At 39.6% G+C, this 23189-nt stretch overlaps 1 protein-coding gene across 9 annotated transcripts in view; it reads left to right on the forward strand.

Moving 5' to 3' along the window:
* Positions 1-23189, forward strand: part of PCDH15 (protocadherin related 15) — a 710734-nt gene that overhangs the window by 489572 nt on the left and 197973 nt on the right. For all 9 annotated transcript variants that reach the window (XM_069795901.1, XM_069795896.1, XM_069795892.1 and 6 more), the window contains one exon: positions 16969-17175. In XM_069795901.1, coding sequence (XP_069652002.1) covers positions 16969-17175 — 207 coding nt within the window. The remainder of the gene's footprint in view (positions 1-16968; positions 17176-23189) is intronic.

The raw sequence follows: 23189 nt of genomic DNA on the forward strand, positions 1-23189 counted from the left end.
TCCATTTTTGATGGCACTGGGATACTTGTATTAATGACTAAAAATACTTTGAATATTATAACATGAGGTAGAAAAATAGAGGAGTGTTTTGTTAATCTCATATGGACACCTCTGTACTGGGGAAATTAAATTTATAATGTAGTTTAGAGTAGGTTTTCATACAGCCTGTATGGTTAATTCTTAAACCACTGACTGTTGTATTTGATTGTATTTGTGCCATTGGGAAATTGGGAAGGAATTATGTAAATTGACATCTCAATAAAAACTCCAATTAGATTTTAAAAAAAAAAAAAAAAAAAAGGCAGGGGGAATGAGTTTCCCAGCTTCAAATAACATTTGTAGCCTGACTTTTTAATAAGACTTTTCCTTGGATCTGAGAGTTTTACAGCTCTTGGGGAATAGGCTCTTACAAAAAGAATCGGTTTGTGTCACAGTTGCTTGGGTTTTTTGGTGCCTTCCCAACAGTGTTAGTAACGGAAGTGTACTTCAACGTTGTGCTGCAGCTGTGCAGAATCTTTTGAAGAATATCCTTACAGAGTGTTTTCCTTATCTTATGTACCTGTCTCAAAAATCTGTTATCCCCAGGTGGTACTTCAGTCAGACCAGCATTAACCTCATGACAGATAATACCATAGAAACAATTCTGTAGTGGGATTGCGTTTCCTTGTTGTTTAGGTGGTAACAGAAGGTCAGTGCCACATGTCAGAGTTGAACAGACTGTTTCAAATTCCAGTGTTACAAGAAAATTAGTTTGGCGTCCCATTCTGCAAGAAGTTGTGTTGAACTTTCCAGCAGTAATATCTACTCTGTTTACTCTTCAGGCTTGAATCTTTGCATGGAGTGTGATTTCCCACTTTTAGAAGGCTTTCCCCTGCTGAATTGGCTGTGGCATTTTATATAGGCTGTGACTAGGCACAGGAGGTTTGAGTAAGTCAGTTGTACTTGCTTTGAGCATGCGTGTAGAAACTGAGCCTGCATATCAGCCAGACCAAATTCCATGTTAATGAAGGAAGATTGTTTGTGAAGCTTGGCTACAAATGTAAGGTAACATCCACTGGTGCATGCATTTGATTACATGAATACTGTTGTGGTACTGGCATGGCATGAATTTGTGTGCCTGTTCTCCTGCCCATCCCAAGAAACCGCCTGTGAGCTGAAAAGGCCACTTTTCCTTTCTGGTGGAGGTGGTTTGGATCAAAGAGATGCTCCCAGTGTGTGTATCAGTGTTCCAGTATAGTTAAGCCCTTTGCAATGTGCACGATTTACCCTGATATGGATCTCAGCAGTGATGTGCTCCTACTACTCGTGCTGGAGGTTAATTGGTTTCTCTGTTCTGTTGGGAACTTCATTGATCTCTCCTGTCCATTGCTCTCAAGGCTGTTGAAAACTTACTGCATTACAGGAAAAGAAGGCATAGCTTCAGCAACAGTCTGAGGATCAAACTGTGGACAAATATGCACTTTGAAGGCAGAAAGTAAAGTGTATATATGCCATGTTTTGTATGATCTATTCATTGAACAAAGACAGTTTTCTGTTCAGAATGGAAGTACAGGGAGAGTCAGTGAGGATGCTTTGTCAACCACTAGCAGGTGCAGAGGGCAAGGCTAACTGATCAGTTTTAGAAAGCAGATAGGTCATCGAGTACAACACTAGGCTGGGGCCCTTTTCTTTTTAAGAAACTTGGGAATGATCTCAACGGTTAAAATACTGAAATAAAAAAGCTGCTTATGATCCTGAGCTATTACAGAATCATAAAATTGCCAAGATTGGCGGGCATCTCTGGAGATTGTCCAGTCCAACCCCCTTGCTCAGGTTGGGGGTGGGGAGGGTGTTGAGTATCTCCAAGGCTGGAAACTCCACAGCCTCTCTGGGCAACCTGGTCTGGTGTTTGACTGCTCTCAGATTAAAAGAGTTTCTTCTTACGTTTAAATGCAGTAACTTGTATTTTGGGTTTTTTTTGCCCGGAACTGGTCCCAGTACTCCAGATGCGCCTCACCAGTGCTAAGGAGCACTCAACCCACTGGCAGCACTTTTCCTAATGCAACACAGGTTTGCTGCAAGGGCATTTTGCTCAATTCATCCACCAGGACCCCCATGTCCTGCTCTGCAAAGCTGCCTTCAAGTTGGTTGGTCCCTAATGTCTACTGGTGCCTGAGGTTCTCTCTTCTCAGGTGCACGACTTGACATTTTCCTTTTTTTGAACTTCATGAGACTCCCATCTGTGTATTTCTGCATCCTGTCAAGGTCTCTCTGAATGGCAGCACACCCATCTGGCAAATCAGCCCCTTCTCCCAGTTTTGTATCACCTGCAAACTTGCTAAGGGTGCACTTGGTCCCATCAACCGTGTCATTAATAAAGATGTTAAACTGTGGTGGCACCACTATCGACCCCTGGATACGCCTCTGCTAACTGACCTCCAGCTGGGCTTCGTGCTGTGAGATTGGAACACTGTGTACTCAGCAATTCAGCCAGTTTTCAATCCACCTCATTGTCCACCTATCTAGTCAATACTTCACCAGTTGGTTTATGAGATCGTATAGAGACAGTGTCAAAAGCATTATTCATGTCAAGATAAATAATATCCACTGCTCTCCCCATACCCACCAAGCCATTCTTCTAATTGTAGAGACCTATCAGGGTGATCGAGCATGAGTTGCCCTGCGTAAACCCACAGTGACGACTCCCAACCTCCTCCTTGTCCTTCATATGTTTGGAAATGGTTCCTAGAATTATTTGCTCCACCGTGACCTTCCCTGGCATTGGGGTGAGGTTGACTGGTCTGTAGTTCCCCGGATCTTGCTTCTTGCCTTTCTTGAAGATACAGAAGTGATATTTGTTTTCTTCTAGACCTCAGGAACCTCTTAATTGCCATGAACCTTACCAATGTAGTAGAGAGGGGTCTTGCAGTGACATCAGCCAGCTCCTTTAGCATGTGTGAGTGCATCCCATTAGGTCCCCTGGATGAGTGTATGACCAGTTTGTTTAAATATATCCCTAACCTGATCCTCCTCTATCTTCCTTGCTCCAGACTTTTCCGTGGGTCTCGGGGATGGAGATTACTGAAGGCAGGTCTTACCCGTAGAGACTGAGAAGATGATGACATTGAATATGGCAGCCTTTTTCATGTCCCCTGTCACCCACACTCAACAGCAGGCCTACATTTTCCCTAGTCTTCCTTATGCTGCTGCTGAACCTGTAGAAGCCTTTCCTGTTGCCATTCAGTTCCACGTGGACTTTGGCTTTTCTAAACCTGCACGTTAACACTAACCTGCATGCTCAGACAGTGTTTTGATAGTCCTCCTGCGTCACCTGTCCCTGGTTCCAATTCTTGCAGGCTTCCTTTCTTTCTTTGAGTTTTCTCAGGAGCTCCTTGCCTATCTATGCAGGCCAACTTTCCGTGATTTGCTGTTTGTCAGGATGGACCGTTTTTGGACTTGGCAAAGGTGATTTTTTGAAAGTCAACCAGTTCTCCTGCACCCTGCTTCTCTCCAAGGCCATATCCAATGGGATCTCGCCAAGCAGATCCCTGAGTTAGGCCAAAGTCTGCTCCTATGATGTGTGCATTAGTGTATAGTCACTTCAGGGTGGGCATATGGTCATGCTGACTTCCCAGAAACTCTAATGAGGGCTTTACCTATAATGCAGTCCTGTTGGCATTCCCTTATTTATGTGTGTATGAAGGTGGTCCCCCTTCAGCCCTGCTTTTATGGTTATGGGGTCCCTCTTCCTCATATCACCCTGCAGACTTTGGTGGCCAGCCTGGGTCCACCACTTCCTCACTTGGTTGTTGGTTGTCATCTCCTTGCCAGGTTCATTAGCTGGTTGGCATAGATGCTGTTGCCCCACCCCTACTATTCTGGTAGTAAGGGTGAGGACTGACTGTAGAATTGCAGAAGGACTTTGCAAGACCAAATGAGTGGGTGTTAAAATTAGGCATAGCTTAAAAATAAAGTGAAACAAGTCAGAAAAGGTCATCCTAGCCTTATACACAAAATGATGGGTTCTGGCTTGATTTGGGAATGAGATCTTGGCATTGTAACTGATAACTGAGTGTGAAGGTTGGCTCAGTGATCTGTGGATGTCCAAAAAAAAAAGGCAAATTGAACATTAGAAATCATTAGGAAAAAGAACAGAACAGAGAAAAAGTCACTGTGGTACTGTACAGATCTAGGCTGTATACGTGTCTTGGCCACAGTGCCCAACTCTGGTCTCTATCACGAAAACAACAGAGCAGAACTGAAGCAGTTTCATATAAGGTGAGGAAGGAAGAAGATATGATAGACACCTGTAAAATATAGTGTCACAATTCTGAGAGTGAAGAGGAATCAATGGTTCACTGTCTCCTGTGATGTAAGAGCTTGAAGTTATCAAATGAAACAAGCAGGTGGCAAGTTTAAAACAGACAAAATAAGCTTGTTCTTCATCTAATATAGTTTGTCTGCTTTGACAGGCAGCAATGTGGGGCTGAAAGTTGACATGGGCTCAAAGAGAGCCAGGGCTGGCCTGTGGAAGAAAAATCTATTGAAATACAGAGAAATCCAGGGAAATCTGAGCTGCTCGCGTTCCTCTCTAGGCTTCTGTCTTTGGCTGCAGCTGCAACCGTGATTTTGCACTGGACGGATTATTGGTCTGATCTAGTACAATTCTTCTTATGATGTTCTTTTATTACGAGTTTCAGAAAAACATAATGCTATCAGGTAATGAGAAGATGTGTATCAATCGAGGCTCACTGGACTGGAAATTCCTGGACTGCTGTTAGAGAAATGGCCCAAAGTCTGTGTTTTTTGAGATTTAAAAAGTCCTGAATTATCTAACTTTTTCACCACTTCAGAAACTTCATGTTTGCAATGTTCAGTAGGTTTTTGTAATAATGTCAGCCTCCAATTCTTCTCATCCTGTTTTGATCTCTTGGGTCCATGCGTCTGTTGACCTTTATTTGTTATCTTTATTCAGGGTAGCTCTAATTTTCCCCTTGTCCAGTGCATCTTAAAGAACATATTTTCTTGCATTTAAGAGGATTTGTGCTTATTCTTTGCTCTTCTAAATTTCACAATGGTGCAAATAGAGATTTCAGCACAAAGAGTAATGCCCTATTTATTTAGTTTAGTCAACACGATAAAGACTCATTAGTTTGAAGTATGTCTGGGCTGCAGCAGTTGAGAACTCAGAAACCTTCACGATGATTGCTATTGAATAGGTCTCTAGAAAGTAACCTACATGTTAAAAAGCTCATCTTCCTAAATATTGGTGTTTTCTCTCATATTTCTCGGAGTACAAAGTGGAAAATAAAATATAGCCCCCATGACAAGTATTATTTTCCAAAAATATTTTGCCCTTGTTCTGGAACTGTTTTGTTTTTGTCTCTCTCTTTTGAAATGTAACTGAAGATAGTATCCTCTGATGTTCTTGCAGAATAGTAGAGATGTATCAGCTATAATGGGAAACAGGGTGATCGCTCTGCCTCAAAATAGAATATGAACTGAACAAATGAGAGTGTTTTTGTACTCATGGTGACAGATTAGAAAAAGAATGGAAGAAATGTATTTTCATTAAATAGTTGCTCAGTCCACTTCCTGACAATGATGAAATCTTCAAAATCGGTAGTTCGGTTGAACTGCTGTGCATCTCCTGTAGGTATTAAGTGCAATAACTGTTTTTTAAATTGGCTTTTCAAATGTTCATCCCTTATGTGAACTCAGTATTGAATTACTTCTCTTGGCTTATCACTGTCACGAAAGCTAGTCCAAATAGTCTGGAAATTTCTGTTCTCTTTGAGGCAGCCTTTTTTTCTATCTTGTGTGTAATACAGTGATGAGAGGATGTAGAATTGAAAATCTGAGTGCAGACATGGGTTTTGTGTTTGTGAATAAGGAGAGGAAAAAAAAGGGTGCAGGAAAACCGAACCCTTTTCTATACGTGAATAAAATGTTTCTTCATATCAGTCTTTCTCCAAAGTTATGACATAGAAATTGAAAATAGCAAGTTTTTCCCGTGTTTAGCAGCATCTTGGCATGGTGAATGTTTTTCCTTGCCTTTAGAGCATTGTCACAGATACACATAGAATGACCAGTGATTGTGAGTTAAGATTGACCCTACATTGTGTGTCATCACTCACAGACCAATGAAAATATTAAAATACATAAATGGTAAGTTCTGTAATGTCTTTTATTTACAGAAATAGTTGTATTTCCGTTCTGCAGTAAACAGACATTTTTTTCATTTAAGACTTAAACATCCATCGCTTAAAACTTGGCATAATGACTTCATAGTTGGCATTTTCTTTAACCAAAGGGAAGAAGAAAGAGTTTCATTATTTGGAAAGGTGGGCAGCTGTAAATATTACTGTTCATTGCACTGCAGCACTATAAGCCTTACTGATACTGAAGTCACCCTTAATACATGAATAAGAAATGTGTGGTTTGGGTTTGGTTGGTTGTTTTTTTTTTTTTAAGCATAGTGTCTAGACACATTATGTGCCAATTTCATTTCACTGCCACATCACAAGCTTCACTGACGGTAAAGTCAAATTTCTTCTATGTTCTAAAGATACTCTGTGCTTCTTGTCCTTAAGCCAATTTTTAATCCATTTCAGTAGTTCTTTCCTTGTGCTGTACTTTCTGACCTTGTAAATTAATCCAGTGTATGATATAGAATCCTGAAGCTTACCCTAAATCTAGATAAATTATGTCCCTAGTTTCACCTTTATCTCCCAGTTCAGTTTTGCCTTTAAAAGAAGCAACTTTGTCAGACCTGACTTTCCTTCTCTGTATCTCTGCTGACTGCTCCTTTTTTTAATTACATTGGTTTAAATACTATATAATGTTTCCATCTTCTTCACAGCTTGAAGTCAAGTTTAAGTTTGAGTGTCTGAAGTTCCCCAGTTCTTTCCTTCTTCTTGTATTAAATAGAAAATCAGAAGTGACCTGCCTGCAGTTCTCCAGTACTACATCTCCTTCAGTGAGCTATCAAATGTGTTTGCCAGAGGCTTTTCCTTACTTCTTTTACTGTATCTCTTGAAATGCTAGGATATAATCAATGGCAGGGGAAGCACAGAGGATTCTGGTGGTCTTTGGAAAGGAGGTGAGTGCAAGACTAGAAACAATTATGGCAACAGAATTTGAGATTTATGGTTCTTGCAGGGATGCTTGTGAAAAGGTAACTGGACTGAAACAATGGTGTGACTTACAGGATGCACAAAGATGGTTGTCAACTAGGCAGTGGCTTTTTCTTTGGTATCTATGAGAGATTGTCTATTAGCCTGCTAGGGGCTCGCTCTGTCTCATTTAGGCTGGTATTTTCTGGCTGTAAAGTTTAGTGTCATTCTTTTTACAGCATGCTTAAATGGATGCATCAAATCTAAACCCAACATTAACTTCCAATAGCAGAACAACATGCTCATTTACCTTTCAGAAAAGCCAAAGGTCAATTTTTAGATATATTGTGAATCTTCTTCAAATAGCATTCTATTGTTTTGTTTGCTTAACATGAACATTTAAGTATCTAGGATGCAGTGGCAATTTTTTTTTGTATATGATTGTATGAATGATGGTACAGATATTTTGCAAGCTTTGTCTCAGTCTCAAGCTGAACAGTTGTGTGTTGGGATATAGATATCAGTATCATTGCATTGGAGGAAATAAAAGATATAGTACTATTCCATGCAATTATTTCTAAGCAAGCCATGATTTTTGAATGTTATAAAAAAATCAGTTGAGCGATAGAATAAAAATTCAAAGTTATATTTATCTATCAAAGAAATTTTTCATCTATATATTTCATGAGTGATAACAAAAGCAAGTTCAACTACGTTGTTGTGACTTAATGCATTTCACATACTGTGTCCTGCAGGGAAAGAACAATGATTTGATCACATTTTTAAAGAAAAAATATCCAGAAGCTAACCTGATTGATATAGGTATAACAGGCTTAGGCTACAGAAGCACAAGGAGTACAATGTCTAAAATTTGTTTTGTTGAATAAAAGTATTAAGTTGCTCAGGGAATTAAGAGGATTGGTATAGCACAGAGAAGATTACTTTTGGACCTAACTGCAATTTGATAAACTTGTGTTGTGAAGAAGAAAAAACTGGTGGCACTAATTTCAGCAAACATTTTGTTCAAGTAGTGCCTGAAAAAGTTCATTTTAATGGATTGATTTGTTGCATGGGTTCCAAGCAAAATTCTTAGGGCTGATATTGGTGTAAACTACTCTATTCTCACCACTAGTATTTATTCTTCTAGTTTTGTGCTTATTTTTTAGGTTTCGGACGTTATTGGCCCTGTTATTTATTAGATGGTGATAATCTACCTTTATTTTTTTGGGTCAAGAGGTCTGTGGTAAGTTGTATTGTTATTTTAGACACTATTTCCAGTCTTTCCATCATTGTGGTAAACAGAGCATGTCTATTTTAACTGGCTGAGAAAGGCAATACGTGAATTTTAAAAATTGTCAGAAACACGCTGTTACGTGGGTGGTTGCGTGTGCCAGATGTACCAGCAAATCAAGAAGAAACACAGAACAACAGAGGAATATGGGAATACTTAGTGCTGCTGCTGGGAATATGCTTGTATTCCCTTTTGCCAGTGTGGTGGTTTTGTTGCCAGATCTAAAGATGGCATGTGTGTACACGTGCTAGAGTGGGCTTTTTCCGGAGGGAATTTTAGAGACTTTCAGGCCTGATAAAGGTTGCGTGCAAAGGGAAGAAGAAAAATTTCTGAACCTGAGTTTCTTGAAGCTTGACTTTTACACCAAGGAATGAACGAATGATCCTTGTGAGGAAATATTTAAAGCAGCAAAGATGAGATCGCAGGCTGCTCCCAGGAGTGTTTCTATATTTTCTTAAATAGCTATTTAATATAGACATTGCTTCAGCCAGAAGATAAATGAAATGCAAGCCTTTATAAGTCAATCTGCTGTATAATGGTCTTTAGGGGAGATATTTCAAGGTAACCTGCCCAAAACTTCATTCCAACAGGATTTCTTGTAAAATTCATTCCCTTTTCCCCTCCACTCTACAGAAATCTCGTCCCTCCTGAGCAATGTCAGTTCTGTCCAAGTGCTAGGTGATGGGCAAATGTTATCTTGTCGTATTGACCAGATGAGATGTTTTGGAGGAGGGGTGAGCAGATAACTCATCTTCATCATGGGTGCTGTTGAAATACTTAAAAGGTCTCCGCAGTTTCTTCTCAGGTTAGTTGCCGCTACAGTTGCAGACTATGTGAAATGATGCTGTTAAACAGCTAACAAAGAAATCTGCTTCCACTGTGAGCCCCTTTGGTCAGACCCCTCTGGGCATTTACCAGGGGCAGTTCAGACTGGGCAGGCACCTGCTGCACCATTCATCAGCACCATGCTCTTGTCCAAGCCTGTGGATCTGCTGCCTCTCGAGGAAACATGCACCTACCTTTGCTTTCCTTAAGTGTCTGAGACCTTCTTGTAGATCCGTTTGCAGGTCTCACTTCTATTCTTCCACGCTGCATGTATATGTAGCCTGTCACCGGAAGAAGAAGAAAGTTATTTATGTCCAAACTGTTGTTAAGATGTGTTAAGTTGATGTTTATCCCCATGTACCGCTTTCCCCTCAGCTCCACTTGCTTATCTTCCTGTTGGGAATGGAGGGTAGAGAGAAAGAAGCCAGGTTTTCTTTTTTATTGATGCTGAAACTGCCTGTGAAGAGCAGGCGTGAAACATGGCCGTTACCGGTGGTGATACTGCCTGAAATGCACCAGCCAATGGTGCTTGCAGGAATGCACCTTGTAATTTTTATCATAAAGCTGTGTGTTGTGAAGAAATACAGTTACAGGGAAGTAACGCACCTTTTCTGGACTCACATCAGGCCTGGATGAGGGATAATGGTTGCTTTGCCCGGAGGAGCACTTCTCCGCATGCGCAGAAACATGCTGAAAGCATTACACGAAGAAAAGAAAACAGGCATCCTGGAATCCAGACTCTGTCAGTGCTACGCAGCGGCTGAGCAGGGAGACTGAGAGCTACAGCTTTGGCTTTAGGCCCCTGTAATTCACCTACACTGAGCTTTGTACTCCAAAGCTGTTCTTGTGCATCTGTCTCATAGCCTTTCCTCTTGACCAGCTACGTGGAGTTAAGATGCCTGTATGAATACTGAAGTCACAAAGAACAGAAAAGAAAGCCAGGCTATTTCATTGTAGGACCGACAGATAGCAGATGTAATAGTATCTTATTGTAACCTTAAGGATGTGAAAGTAAAATTGTGCTGCCTTCCCTTCCATGTAGCAACCGTTTTTTTTGAGAATCTGTTCATGCAGCCAAGTCTGTTATTGCACTATAGGCAACAGTTCCCTAAATGCAACAGTGATCGGATGTCAGATACTTGTTGGCCCTAGCATTATGGTAGCCGTAGTTGGCAAAGTCTGACAGAAATCCAGTTTAAAGAATCTTGAGCTGAATGTTTTGGATTAAGATAATCTGAATTTGACAGACGCCCCCGTTACCTTCACTGGATGCTGAGAAAGACCTTTAAAGTGTAATGGGTAGAGCCTGGGAAGAGACAGGATAGTATTTACACGATGTTACGTCTGTCTTTGTAGGTAGGTTTTGAATGCATGATGGAAGGGATGGTGCTGAGATAAGTTTTAGCTGGGTTGGAAGAGGTGGCAGCCATCTTCCCAGGAGGTCAAAGCTGTGAATTAACACTGCTCAGAAATAACAGCTGAAACGGAGAGGCAGGGACCCACTGCATTGCTTTAGGCCAGGGGCTGAAGAGGGTGCAGGTGCAGAAGCGAGGGGCTGGTGAGGTGAAACAGAATCAAAGCTGGAAAGAGAAAATGTACGTTCTGTATGGCAGGTTAGATAAAGCTGTGCAGTGTGTCTGTCTGCTCTGCTGAATGCTTGAGCCCTAACCACGAGGGCTGTTAGGAGTAGTTGGAGGTTTTGTTGGTTTTTTGGTTGGTTGGTTGGTTTTTTCTTTTAATTTTTAATTGGCCTATTAAAATTCCCTGGGGAGATCAACTCTGAGGTCCTGTGGAGAAGCAGCAACCTGGAAGTGTCTTAGATAAACTGCAAATTGTTTGGGTTTCTTGCATCTTATGGCAGATTTTCTGGACTATGTATTCCTGAGGTGTTATACAAGGGCACAGTGCAAAAGTTGCATTCTGTGAATCCATGGAGAAATAGGAGCCCTGAGTTTAAGCAAAGGTGACTGTATTTTGCTCTCTATTAGATGTTTCTCTGAGGTAAGACTGCGCGGTGGGAGATGACATTGTGAACATGGGGTGCGTGGGATGAAGACAACGGGTGCTTCCAGCTCTGAAAAATGCTGATAGCCTGCTAAGTCATCTTTGCCCACAGCATTCCTCGGCAGCTGTACCCCCTGAGACTGTCCAGGCATCCCCGTCGTGGGTCTGTCCAGCTCTCCTGTGCTTTGCCATCCTCCAGTGGAGGTGAGCACAGGGAGCAGAGATGGTGCAACAGGAGCACCAGAGAGTCTTGCCTATGCATCAGTGTCCATCTGGAGGGTGTTTTGTTGTCAAAGGCTGGTTTATCTCACCGAACGTATCCCTGCTAGCTCTACAGGAAAGAAAATTCCATCCTTTTGTTTATTTTCCTGAAGATTCAGGGAGTCTGTTGCATTGCTTTCATTTCTCCTTTCTCTTGTGGAACTGTTTTGTCTAATGCTTTGAATAAGTGAACTTCATGTTTTTTCTGTATAGAACATTTCTTCAAGTTGCTAACCTAGTCAGTTGTTCTTCACTCCTTGTATGGTATCTCCCTGGTGAAACTGATTTCATGTAATCTCTAGTCATCTTCCATAAGGATAAATGTATGTTGGCCACTCCAAATATAAGCATTCTGCAAACTGCATGTAGATGTTCAACACTGCACTTAAACTGCTCAAGCAGCAAATTACATAATAAGTGTAGCTAAACGTCTTTGATTTGAAAAATTAACACATTTCACATTATTTTGTCCTTTGTTTTCCTTAGGTGCTCTTTACTTAACTAAAGCAGTAGTTGCCAGAGTGTAATTCTGTGCTGCTTTTTTGTGTGTCTTGGGGGTAGTGTGAAGGTACCTGCTGTTCTCTCATAGGTAGTATTTGTAACAATGTGAAAGTCTAAAGTCTTCATCGCCATGTGTGTCCCTGTGATGAAGGCTTCATTGCATGCTTGTTCTTTTTCACTCTGTTAGTGCCTCCTTGTGATTGTATATCTTTGGGGACTAGAACCGGAATGCTTTGTGTCTTAAATACCAGCGGCTTGCTTTCTGAAAGAAATGCGAATTATCTATTCTTTGTGTTCCAAAATATGTGTTAGGAAGCAGACTTGCTCAACCTGTGGCCAGCAGGCCCAAGGACGCATTTAGCAGGCTAGTATGAGGAAAAACTGTTTTCACTAACAGCACTGAATGTCTGGAACAATTTATGTTATAACTTAAAAAAAATCAAACAACCAAACAAAACCCAGGCAAAAAACCCACCCCAAAACCAAACAAAAAACCCCCACCACCCAAAAGAACCCCCAAACCCAAGAAAAAGTTAAGGAATAGGGGAATGCAGCAAAAATTGGCAGTATTAGAGGTACTGTATATTTTTGGAGAATTACGAAGAGTATGCATCAAAGGTACAAGAACTGCTTTTAGCCAAGCATTAATTCTGGGAATATGTTTATGTAACAAATGAAAACAAATTACTTTCTCATGTTTTATATTAAATTCTTTGTATGAAACAGAAGAAAAAAGAAGTGGCTGTTAGAGAAAATGATTTCCTAAAAATTGTTTGAAAGTGAGTATTTGTAACTACTATCTTGCTAATTTCTTCTTTAGTTCTTCATTTGCTTTGTTGGACCCATCACCATGTGTAAAGGGCAAAAGGAAAAAGAACAGTTATTTGTATTTTCCAGTGGCTTAAAACAGAACTCTGGAAAAGGCATTCTAAGGAAATGAACAATTTTTTTCTCCCTTCCAGCTTTCAGCTAAATCTTTTCAAAGAGAGGAAGAGCTTATGTCTTTCTGCTCCTACGAGTTTCAGAGCTGTTTGTTTTTTGGGGTTTGGGTTTTTTTTGTTTTTTTGTTTTTTGGTTTTTTTGTTTGTTTGTTTTTTGTTTTTGTTTTTTTTTTTTAATATGTAACTGTGTACTTTAAAGATCAGGAAATAAATACTTTTCTCTACGGAAGTTGTGTTTTACCCTTTGTATTGGTCAGAGCCATTTCAACGTAAAGTGATAGCACTAGTCTGTAAAACTGATTAAAAGTGAGTTTTAATGACAGTCCCACAAGTACACAGGTTGGATTAGAAAAGCAGAAATTTCACAAGTCTACTAAAAAGCACTAAAGGAAGGTATGCTGAGAGTTGGTTAGAATTTCAGCACTTTTTTTTTAACGCACTTTCTCTTACCAGAAGTGTTTTGTTTTGCTTTACTTCTGCTGTTGTAAAAGGAGATTCTTTCCAAGTAGGAAACAAAGACAGATGCAAAGGGCTTAGATGCTGCTGTACCTAATTCTGCCTGGCCCTTGAAGAGGAATTTCAGGTCCCGAGGTTGGCACTGGGGTTTGCTGTTTGGTGCTGGTGAAGAGTTAGGTGGGTACGGCAGCAGAGCGGGTGCATTTGTACCTGTCTTACCTCTGTACCTGAGCACCGAACCCTGAGAGCTAAGCTCTGATCCTTTGGGGATTTCCAGTCCTACCCTGATATATCAATTTCTGGATTGGTTCTGGAAAGGAGTTGCTTTCCTTGGTGGTTTCCAAACCTTGCTTATATAGATGTCTTTGGAAGCAAAACTTAATTAAATGGCAAAAGAGGTGAGCTGGATGTGGTGGTTTTCACATGGTAGCCTTGTGGTTGAGCACTTGCTAAGTGAAAGAGAGAAGTCGAGTTGTGTCCTGCTGCTGCAAGAAACGCTTGCTGCTGGCAACAAGCAGTTGGGAAGTGACTGTGACTTTCTGAAGGATAAGCTGCCTAATTCTGTCCAATTCTCAAATGGGGACGCCAAAGTTAATTATTTTGATGAGTGTACCCAACCTAGTGAACAAAAAGGAAAACACCTGCGAAGCTGAAGTGCCCCAGAGTTGAAGTGCCTGCTGAGGAAGGAATCCTTTTCATTGCAATTTTCATCTCCAGGGCCTAAAATTTTAAGTCCAATCTTAGGAACAGACATCTTTCTTTGTATTTGACTGTATGTAATTTAGAGTACTGTCTTTTCCTTCAGAAAGACGCTGCAGTACTGTGGTGATGATGTAGTAAACACCCTGCATAGATGAACGTTTCCTCCTTTAACCCAGGATGGGGTCTGTGCTCACTCATGCTTTAAAGCAAGGCCATTATTGCAGCAGCTCAAGCTGTTAAGAAGATTGGGACCCTCTCTTCTTTGCATTTTCCCTTTTTTTTTGAATCTCTTTATAGCAGTTGCAAGGAACATCAAGGTTTGTTACAAAGAATCTTGCAGCAGTTATGTGCAAACTTTTTACTGTGAAGAGGCCTATTTTTCTTTAAATAGAACAGAGTATTTAATGATGCGCAGCCATAGATCTGCTTATAAAATAGAATCGGATCGGTATGTATTTGTTGCTCATAGGGCAAACTTTTTTCTGAGATTTTTTTCCCCCATAATTTCAGTATATTAGCTTAGGCAGAAACTCTCTGTATCAGGATATTTTTGAAGTTTCATCTTACTGGGTCAGTAGCCAGAGTACTTCCAAGTAATTTGGGTGATGTTAGTCTTTACACATGAAGTTTATTTTAATTCAGTGGAGCATCAACTGCCAAATAAATCTCACCTCTGTAAATTATGTTCAGCATTTGGGAGTCACTTACCCAGTCTCCAGTGCTATTGCCAGCTACTACTGTATCGGTTTTGAAATACCTTGCTGTTAACTTCCACAGGACCAGGATTTCCCCCGGGATGTTTGAGTGCTGCTCTGTTGAATGAAATTCAGTGCAATTGGAAGGTTTCTAACTAAATGCTAATAAAACCAATATATATGGTTCTCTTGCAATGACCGGTGTGAAGGCAGACTTTCTCAGCTAATGCAAATCTCTCTAAAATTTGGTTGGGATCTTCCAAATGCATCAGTCTCCTTGGGTGGACTGGTCTGCTAATTTCCTGTTATATGTTTTATTTGAATAGGAATAATTGAAGCTGGCTGAAAAAACATATTCATACCTAATATGGTAGTAATTATTTGAGGCAATTATGGGTTTGATCACTGCTAGTATCCTGTATCCTAGAAGCATATAAAAACAGCAGTAGATAAATATGTTGCCTCCTGCACCCTGGCTACTGAAATCTTGATATACCAGTGAATTAACTAGCAGAACTCCCAATTTCTTCAAGAGAGTTTTGTGTCATTAGCAGAAACTAACCTCCTAGGAAGAGCCTTATTAATTTCAGAGACTAGTGCCTGCTTACATAAATCCACTTGCCAGATCTGACCTTATCCTCGTGAGTCAGAAAATAGTCACGTACAAGCAGATAGGTTGGTGGTTGCTTTTAAATCTGCACCAGTATCACTGTTGCCCATCTCTCGGTCAAGAGTAATCCTGATGTATTTTAAAGAAGAAAATACATTTTTTCCTAAGAACTGAGTGTTTTGAATTAGTTTCTTATGAATTACTAAAGGTGTCATCACCTACTTTGAACAAAATAACAATTTTGATGTTTATACTTCTTTTTACTTGAAATGGAAGTTTTTATCATCAACAGCATACTATTGTTGCTTGGTAAACAAAGTAAAGCTTTATACAGAATTAACATTTTGCAGACAAAAAGAAAGTGTCTAAAGAAGAAATTAAAAATAACTAGTCGATGAAATCAAAATGGCATGTTTCCAGAAGAAGGCTCCTCGGATGTTGGATTTGAAAAATGAGAAATTACCTGTTTTGAAGTGGGGGAAATACCAGAATGAAAATAAAATCTCTGCAAATGAGCAGTACTGTTAACAACAGTAATTTAGGTACTCTTCTCTCTCTTCTGAAATATTTTTACACCTGAGAAGTTTATTGCACAACACACTTTCCACGTCTGCAGAAAGGTAATAGTGCACTACAGTCACAGTCCCAGGGTCTGTGTGCTTACAGATTTTGGCAATGAAGCCATAGGAACAGGAGACTGCCTTACAGTACCCTACTATTGCCTTACTACAGGGACACGTGCAGGACTATAATTAAAACTGATTTTCTCTTTATAAATTAAAGAACAAATGACTTCTTGTCTTCTCTTCCTTTGTTTATTTACTTTAATTAGTCATAGGTAGTAAAGTAAAAAAAAAAAACCAAAACCAAAACAAGCAACATCATACATTTATATTGGATTAGCACACTGGAATGGGCAGTTAGTGGTTTTATGTTTAGGAAGTTTGAAAATAAGAATAAATCAGATGAAACTGTATCAGTGAGTAAATCTTGCTAGGTGGGGCATTGCCATTGAAAAGCAGGGGTTATTAATTGAAGTAAAGAATTTAGCCTGACATTAAAAAATAGGCAAAACCAAAATTAGAATCCTACTCATCTAACACTTAAAAGATGGATTTGGGGGGAGAGGGAGAGAGAGGCATATTGAGGGCAATATGCTCTTCCAGTAATGTGTAGCAAGTACCGTATGTCCACCTGTACTGTCGTCATCATTTGGTTTTAACTCTCTTGCTGGTGGTGTGGGTGTAGGTTCTGTTGTACAATCAGCAGTTTCCAGTTTTCTTTCATCCTTCAAAGATTTTCCAAAAGTCTCAATACTGATAGTTTAAGGAACTAGGTTTGCATGTGTGCTGTATAGCTTTGAGGTTCATTGTGACTATTTAAAAGGCTATTGTGATGGCGGTCTTTCTGTTCTTCTATCCAATTTCTGTTTGGTGTTTCTTTCTATCATGATGCTAAGTTTCGTAATAGGGTGATCTGTACGATGTTATAACTGGATTGTAATTCTTAAATGTAAGCCAACACCAGTTAGTAACTGTTCATAGTTTTACTTGGCTGAGAGCCTTTGACAAATGAGATGCTTTTTTAGGCTGAACAAGACAACGGTCATCCTCTTCCTGCCTTTGCCAATCTGCATATTGAAGTCCTTGATGAGAACAATCAGAAGCCTTACTTCACAAGATCTACGTATGAGGGCTTCATCCTTGAATCCTCCCCAGTGGGAACGACCATCTCTGACAACCAGAATCTGACTTCTCCGCTACAAATCATAGTGTTGGACAACGATGTGGAGGAGGTATGTTTCATTCTTTTATAGTGTCATACTGATGTTTACATTTTTTATCATTTTCAGAGTTCTTTTTTTTTTTTTTCTTTTTTAATTGAGACAAAACTGGTTTGATCAATAAATAAAAAAATCTTAATATTGTTGCAGTTCCTTTTTTGTTTTCGTTCCGAGTTCTAATAGATTTGAAAGTGCGTCTGAACTGAAAAACTAATCTGTGTGTTACTCAGCTCTCCTTAAGACTGTGTTCTGTTAGAGATGACAAACGCTTAGTGCAGAGAGGAAAAAAACAAAGCATTTTGTGAGAAGGATTAATCTGCCGCACAGCATGGGGAAATGAGGGAGAGAAGCTCAAAGTGGAAGGAAGTAGTAGTTCGAACAAACCAGGAAGAAGAGGAGTAGGAGGGCAGGAGGCTAAAAGTTCAATCCATTCTTTGCTCTGCCTGGATTTTGATACTAACATTACTCATAGTAAAAATTGGGCATCTTCAAAAGAACAGCAACCAAGTAATAACAATTCCTCGCCTCTAGGGCTAATGTTTCTTCTATTCTCACCAAGGCTGTTGCTATAAATGTGTTTTTTTGATAACATTACTTTTTCCTGTAATTACTGTTGTCTCTCCAGTTGTCCCCTTTGTTCTTTTTTGTTTCTGTTCTTCTGTTCTCTTGTTATCTTCAGATACGTAAGGAAAGCTAAGTTGTAGGCATAGGTTTTGTAGTAATATTTATAGTATATGCCAATACTCTTTAATAAACTTCTTAACCTGATAGTCTGAAAACAATCTTCTGTTTCAGAAAGTTTCACTTTTGAGATAGGCAAATTCGTTATTTTTGAGAAACAAAGAGGCAATTGTCACTGAAAGATGCTTTCTGCATCACTGTCTGTGTTAGAGTGATTTATTGTCTTAAGAAGCTATTTTAAAGCCCAAACTCCTGTAGAATATCTCCTTCCTATCCATGAAAATATCTCAGTCTATTTATGGGCATTCATAAAAGTCGGTTGGCAGGCAAGTGGAAATGGCTGTTGGATCTGGCTTTCTTAGGTCTGGATAAAAGCTATGGAATAAGTGCATCTGGCAGTCATCAGTAGGCATTGCTGATGATTTGTATTGCTTGTGAAATACTCTTGTTCAATGTTGCTTTTGCTAAAAGCAAAGCAGTTTTCTTGTTTGATCAAATTAATGGGATCTTGTAGGTTGCTCAATATAGGAATAAGAAAGGTGTGCAGGTATCAGGTATGTGTTTATATTCACAATGCGTTGTCTGATTTTGCTGTATAAAATCTATTTATGTAATGTGTGCCTGAACACAACAGAAATCAAATTGTATGAGTTAGTGTCCATAGTTCTAAGTCCTTTTTAAGCTCCTAAGTTGAGAGATTTTCTTGGAAAGGCTTTTTTTTAGTTCTGAGATCATTACGTGTATTAAACAAAAAAATATGAGGATATTTTTAGATGGTTTTAGCCTAAGCAAATTTTGTTTTGTCTATTTTGTTTTATCCACACTTTCATGAAAATACTAGTAAAACCCTTTGGTTCAAATATGTCTTGGTGCATATCTGCTTGTTACAGAAGTCTGGATTTTTAGGGTACTATTTATGCCCACCTTATAACACGTGTGACTGCATATTAACTTCACAAAAATGGAAAGAGAGGCTATTAATCACCCGAAGAGTGGAAGACTGAAAGGGAGCAAGTCTGCCTGTGAGACTGATAGACTTGCATGTGCGAGAGGTACGGTCTGAAACTCAGAATATGGTTTTTGGCAAGCTGGAGAGCTTGTTGTGAACCGTTTCTGCCTGGGTTGCTGCACTGCCAGTTTGGGCGATGGACAGCTGAAAATAGTACAAAAATCTCACTGTTAATCCACAGTGCGCTGCTGGCGTTTCTCTATCTGCAAGTCCCCCAGTGTTCCAGGGACTGAGATATTTGCCCTCAAGGCTTTGTAGCTGCAATGACCTGGGAAAATACTACTGTGCATACAAAGTCCACAGTGGTAAAAGAAGTCATGGAGCATGGCTGGTGAGGGAGGGGCTGAATTCGTTGTGCTTGAAATAATTTGGAACAACTGTTTTAATTAAAGAGAATTCAGTGTCCTAGTTCAGACACTTAAATTTATGTGGCAGTTTTCCATGCCAGTGGTTTTTTGGGACTCTCTACTATTTCGTAGTAGATGATACTGTTACACTAAAGGAATGACAGAAAGACTTTAGACTTCATTAACCTCCAGAGGTTTCTCAGGTTGTAGTTAATAGTGCTCTGATTAACCTTTCCCTGGCAGTTGCACAACTCTACCCGCAAGATGTCAAAGGCAGATTTGATAATACAAGGTTCTTTGATGTAACTATATATTAGATCATATACAAGGCTGAAAATTAAGATTACTTTGAACTGTTGAATCCTGAATTTGGGCTCTTTGAATGAATCATGTAACTACCAGGTAGTTAGTAAAGCACATGGTATTTGTATACTCTCAAGCTGCAAATATTTAGTATCAAAAAATTCTGCATGGAAGAGTAATTTGTTTATTTAATATAAACTGCTTCATGGGGTTTCGTAACGTATTCCTGGTATTTGTGTTCCCCACCAAAAGTGCTTTCTGTTACTGATTTTGTCAATACAAGTTCAATACTTCAAGTTTTGAGGGGTGCCCTGAAATTCATCACAAGCAGTTTGACCATAGTGTTCCACATTTTATTGTTGTGCCTCCTCTGTAGTACATCAGCATGTTCCCATGAAGTCATCTCAATATTTGGATATTGAATAGTGTGGTTCATTAATATACTTGTGTTTGCCTGCACTAGAAATTTTAACATAGGTGTGGCCTAAATATTTGTAGTTTTAATTGCATCACTAATAATAAAAAAAAATCTGTCCAATCTGCAGCAGATATTTCAATTGGGAGCACTACCATACCTTAAATAATCTGCATCCAAAGATGATGAAAAACAAATTTATCGTTCTTGAACACAAGCTGCTTTAGGCAGATGACCAGAAGCTGTTAAATATTTCTGTGTCTCAGTACAAATAGACCTGAAATTTCATATCCACAGGAAATGGCCATTCAAGGGCCCAGAAGTATTTCCTAGTGAACTTAACACTTGGTTGTTTTACATCATGTTTTTATTTTCATTGAATAATGAATAACAGGAGTTTGGTTAAGTTAATGAAAACCTAGTTCAGTCACATGACACAAAATGAGACAGAGCCAAAGGTTTTCCAGTGAATTATTTTTGTTTATTGTTGAAAAAGTGTAATATTTCAGTGTTGCATGATGAATAACTGCCAAGGATTTCTAGACTGGGAAATGATGTGGCATAAAGACTTAATTTTGACACCCCACCCCATCCCTCCAAAGTGAGGACAAACCAATGAAGATCTCTGGCCCTGCTGGGATGTAATGAATGCCATGTGCCTGGGGAGATGGGCTGCGGGGGAACCTGACTGGTGGCCCTCTTCTTCTGTCCTTCTCCTTGTTGCTAGGATGGCTCTGTACCTGCAAGGCTACTTCCCTTAGGTATGGGGCGATAAGGGCCGGCGGCGTGGCCAGAAGTGCTCATTACCAAGCCTGGGAAATACAGGGGGAGGGAAGGGTTGCTCCTTCTCAGCAACCTGAACTGCTCGGGGAACCTGGTGTCAGATTCGGTGACTGTATCAGTCTTCTCTCTTGCATGTTCTGCTGATGCTTAAGACCAGCCAGATCTGATCCATCAGCTCTGCCAGAGGTGGTGCCTCCTCTCTGCTTCCAGGATGCTGTAGACTTATCTCAGGGCATAGGGATCTGCCTGCAGCTGCAGAGGTGATGATCAGCCTTGTCCTGGGGTGGAAGTGCTCTGTGCAATTTCCTATTCCATTGGCATCATCTGGCTCATGCCAGCACAGCTCTTTCCAATTCTATGAAATGATGCAGGTGTAACATGGATCTGAGGGAGTAGAGAATCAGATGTAACTGCTTGTGTTGTGTGTTACTACATACGTCAGTGATTCATGTAGTGCTTATAACCTGTTCCTGGCATGAGACTTCCAGCAGAGTAAGACTTGGAGTGCAGCAATTGCATATAACTCATACATAAAATGGCCAGACAAACTAAAGTGACAGGTACCTTCTTGCTGGGTCTAGATTGGTAGCTCAGGGTGGGTTAGTAAGCACAGGTAATGCTTATTAACGTCTGCAGGTCTTAATGTTCTGATGGCTTCATTTTATCTTAGTAAATTAGTGTATTTTGTAAGTAGGGATTGCTGAGGAGAAGTTAACATATCCTCTACATGCTTGTGCATGTTAAGTTTCCAACAGTGACACTGGCTAAACATAATGTACTCAGTCTTTTAATCGACAAATCACTTGAGATTATATTTCATACTAAAATATCCCTGTCCTGATAAATGCATGAAGAAAGTGGTCATCATAACTCTGTATCTTAAGAGAAAAACAAAACTCATTCTGAATTTAAACCCTGTAGGAATTCTAATAGAGTCCTGCTATAAACCTTCCAAAAATTAATTTATAGATGTGACATTGCAAACAGACCTTTAACTGGAGCAGCACTGCCAAGTGCTGATATAATTAAGTGGTCTGTTTAAATGGCATAAATTAAATTAAGCCACATGAGTACCTTAAGACCTGAGTAAACTAAAGCTGAGATGAGGAATTTAAACAGCATGATCTGATAGCTGTTTACATAAGGCTTCCCAAGCCACTTGCTTCCTTACTCTTTTGCTTCCATGGGAGAGTTCCAATTTCTTCTACTCCGGTGCCTAGGGTTGGTGAAAAAGCTACACAGTAACTGCCTTGTATGCCAAATCTTGTTGAATCTCTCTTAAAAAAAAGAGAGCAGCTACCAAGCTGAAAGAAGCTAATCAGCATTCATATCCATTACATACTACTCGACTACCAAGGCGTTTACCAATACCACATGCAGTGTCTTGATGAATAAACTCGGGGTGTAAGGTAATTTGTGCATTGCTTATAAGAACACAAAATTGATGTTGTGTTTGTAAGGTGTGCCAGTGTGTGTTCAAAAGCATTTAATGTGTCCTAGCATGCGTTCAGAAAAACACCTGTGCAGTAAGCCTGATGCTTCTGCAGATACCTACAGCCCAGTGCAGCATTCCTGGACCGCAGAGTATGACGCAGGTCAGTTACTACCATAGGTTCCTCTCCAGATCCTTTTCTACCAGACCAGTTTCTTGTTTTATGCTTCCGTTGTCTTTGAAGTTGAAGTCAAACTAAGTAGATGTTTGGTCAACATCTATGTTTCCAGAGAACTTGTTTAAAGAGTTATTATTTTACATGAAGGCATCTCAGTAGCAACCTGAGAGGACAGAGCAAATAATGGATAAAGTAACTTTTCAATGTAACTACACATGTAGGTTATGGATTTTCAATGATATATCCAGATAAGGAAAAATAATGGATTATTTTTTTATCCAGGAGTACTGAAGCATTTTAAGTACTGAAGTGTTTTTCCCTAATATTTGCCTGATTGCTTATATCTTTCACTGTTATTGCTTGAACTTGTTTTGCAGCCAGTATTCTCTCAAGAGGAGAGTTCTCATAATACTGCTATCCTGTGTAACACTTCTGTGACATTCTAATAGTCACATTACAAAATAATAATTCAGGAAATACTCTTCCCTAATGTAACAGCCGATTAATATCATTATTGAAACAAACAAAAGGGAAAGACAAAGCAAAAAGGCTGCTTCTCTTTCTTTAGGATTTACAAAGATAGGTTTTTTCTTCTCCGAATCTTTCTGCTTAAGAAGGAAAAATAAAAATCATAATATTGAATCACTACCGTAGCATTGTATTTCTTCCTTTATTTGTGTAGGATGAATATCTAATGTTTTCTGCTTTCTGAAGCTATTCTGTCTCTGAGTTCCTTGGAGTCCTCAAGGAAATTTTTTTTTATCTTCCCTGTTTTAAACAAATGCTATTACTAATTAGCAGAAGTGCTGAAGATGCTGACATTTGTTTCTTGCCCTCTCCCAAGAGTGCCTCATTTGTATGAGGAACAGAAGATTTTT

Source organism: Haliaeetus albicilla, chromosome 11 (genome assembly GCF_947461875.1).
Source record: "Haliaeetus albicilla chromosome 11, bHalAlb1.1, whole genome shotgun sequence".
NCBI classification, from domain to species: Eukaryota; Metazoa; Chordata; class Aves; order Accipitriformes; family Accipitridae; genus Haliaeetus; species Haliaeetus albicilla.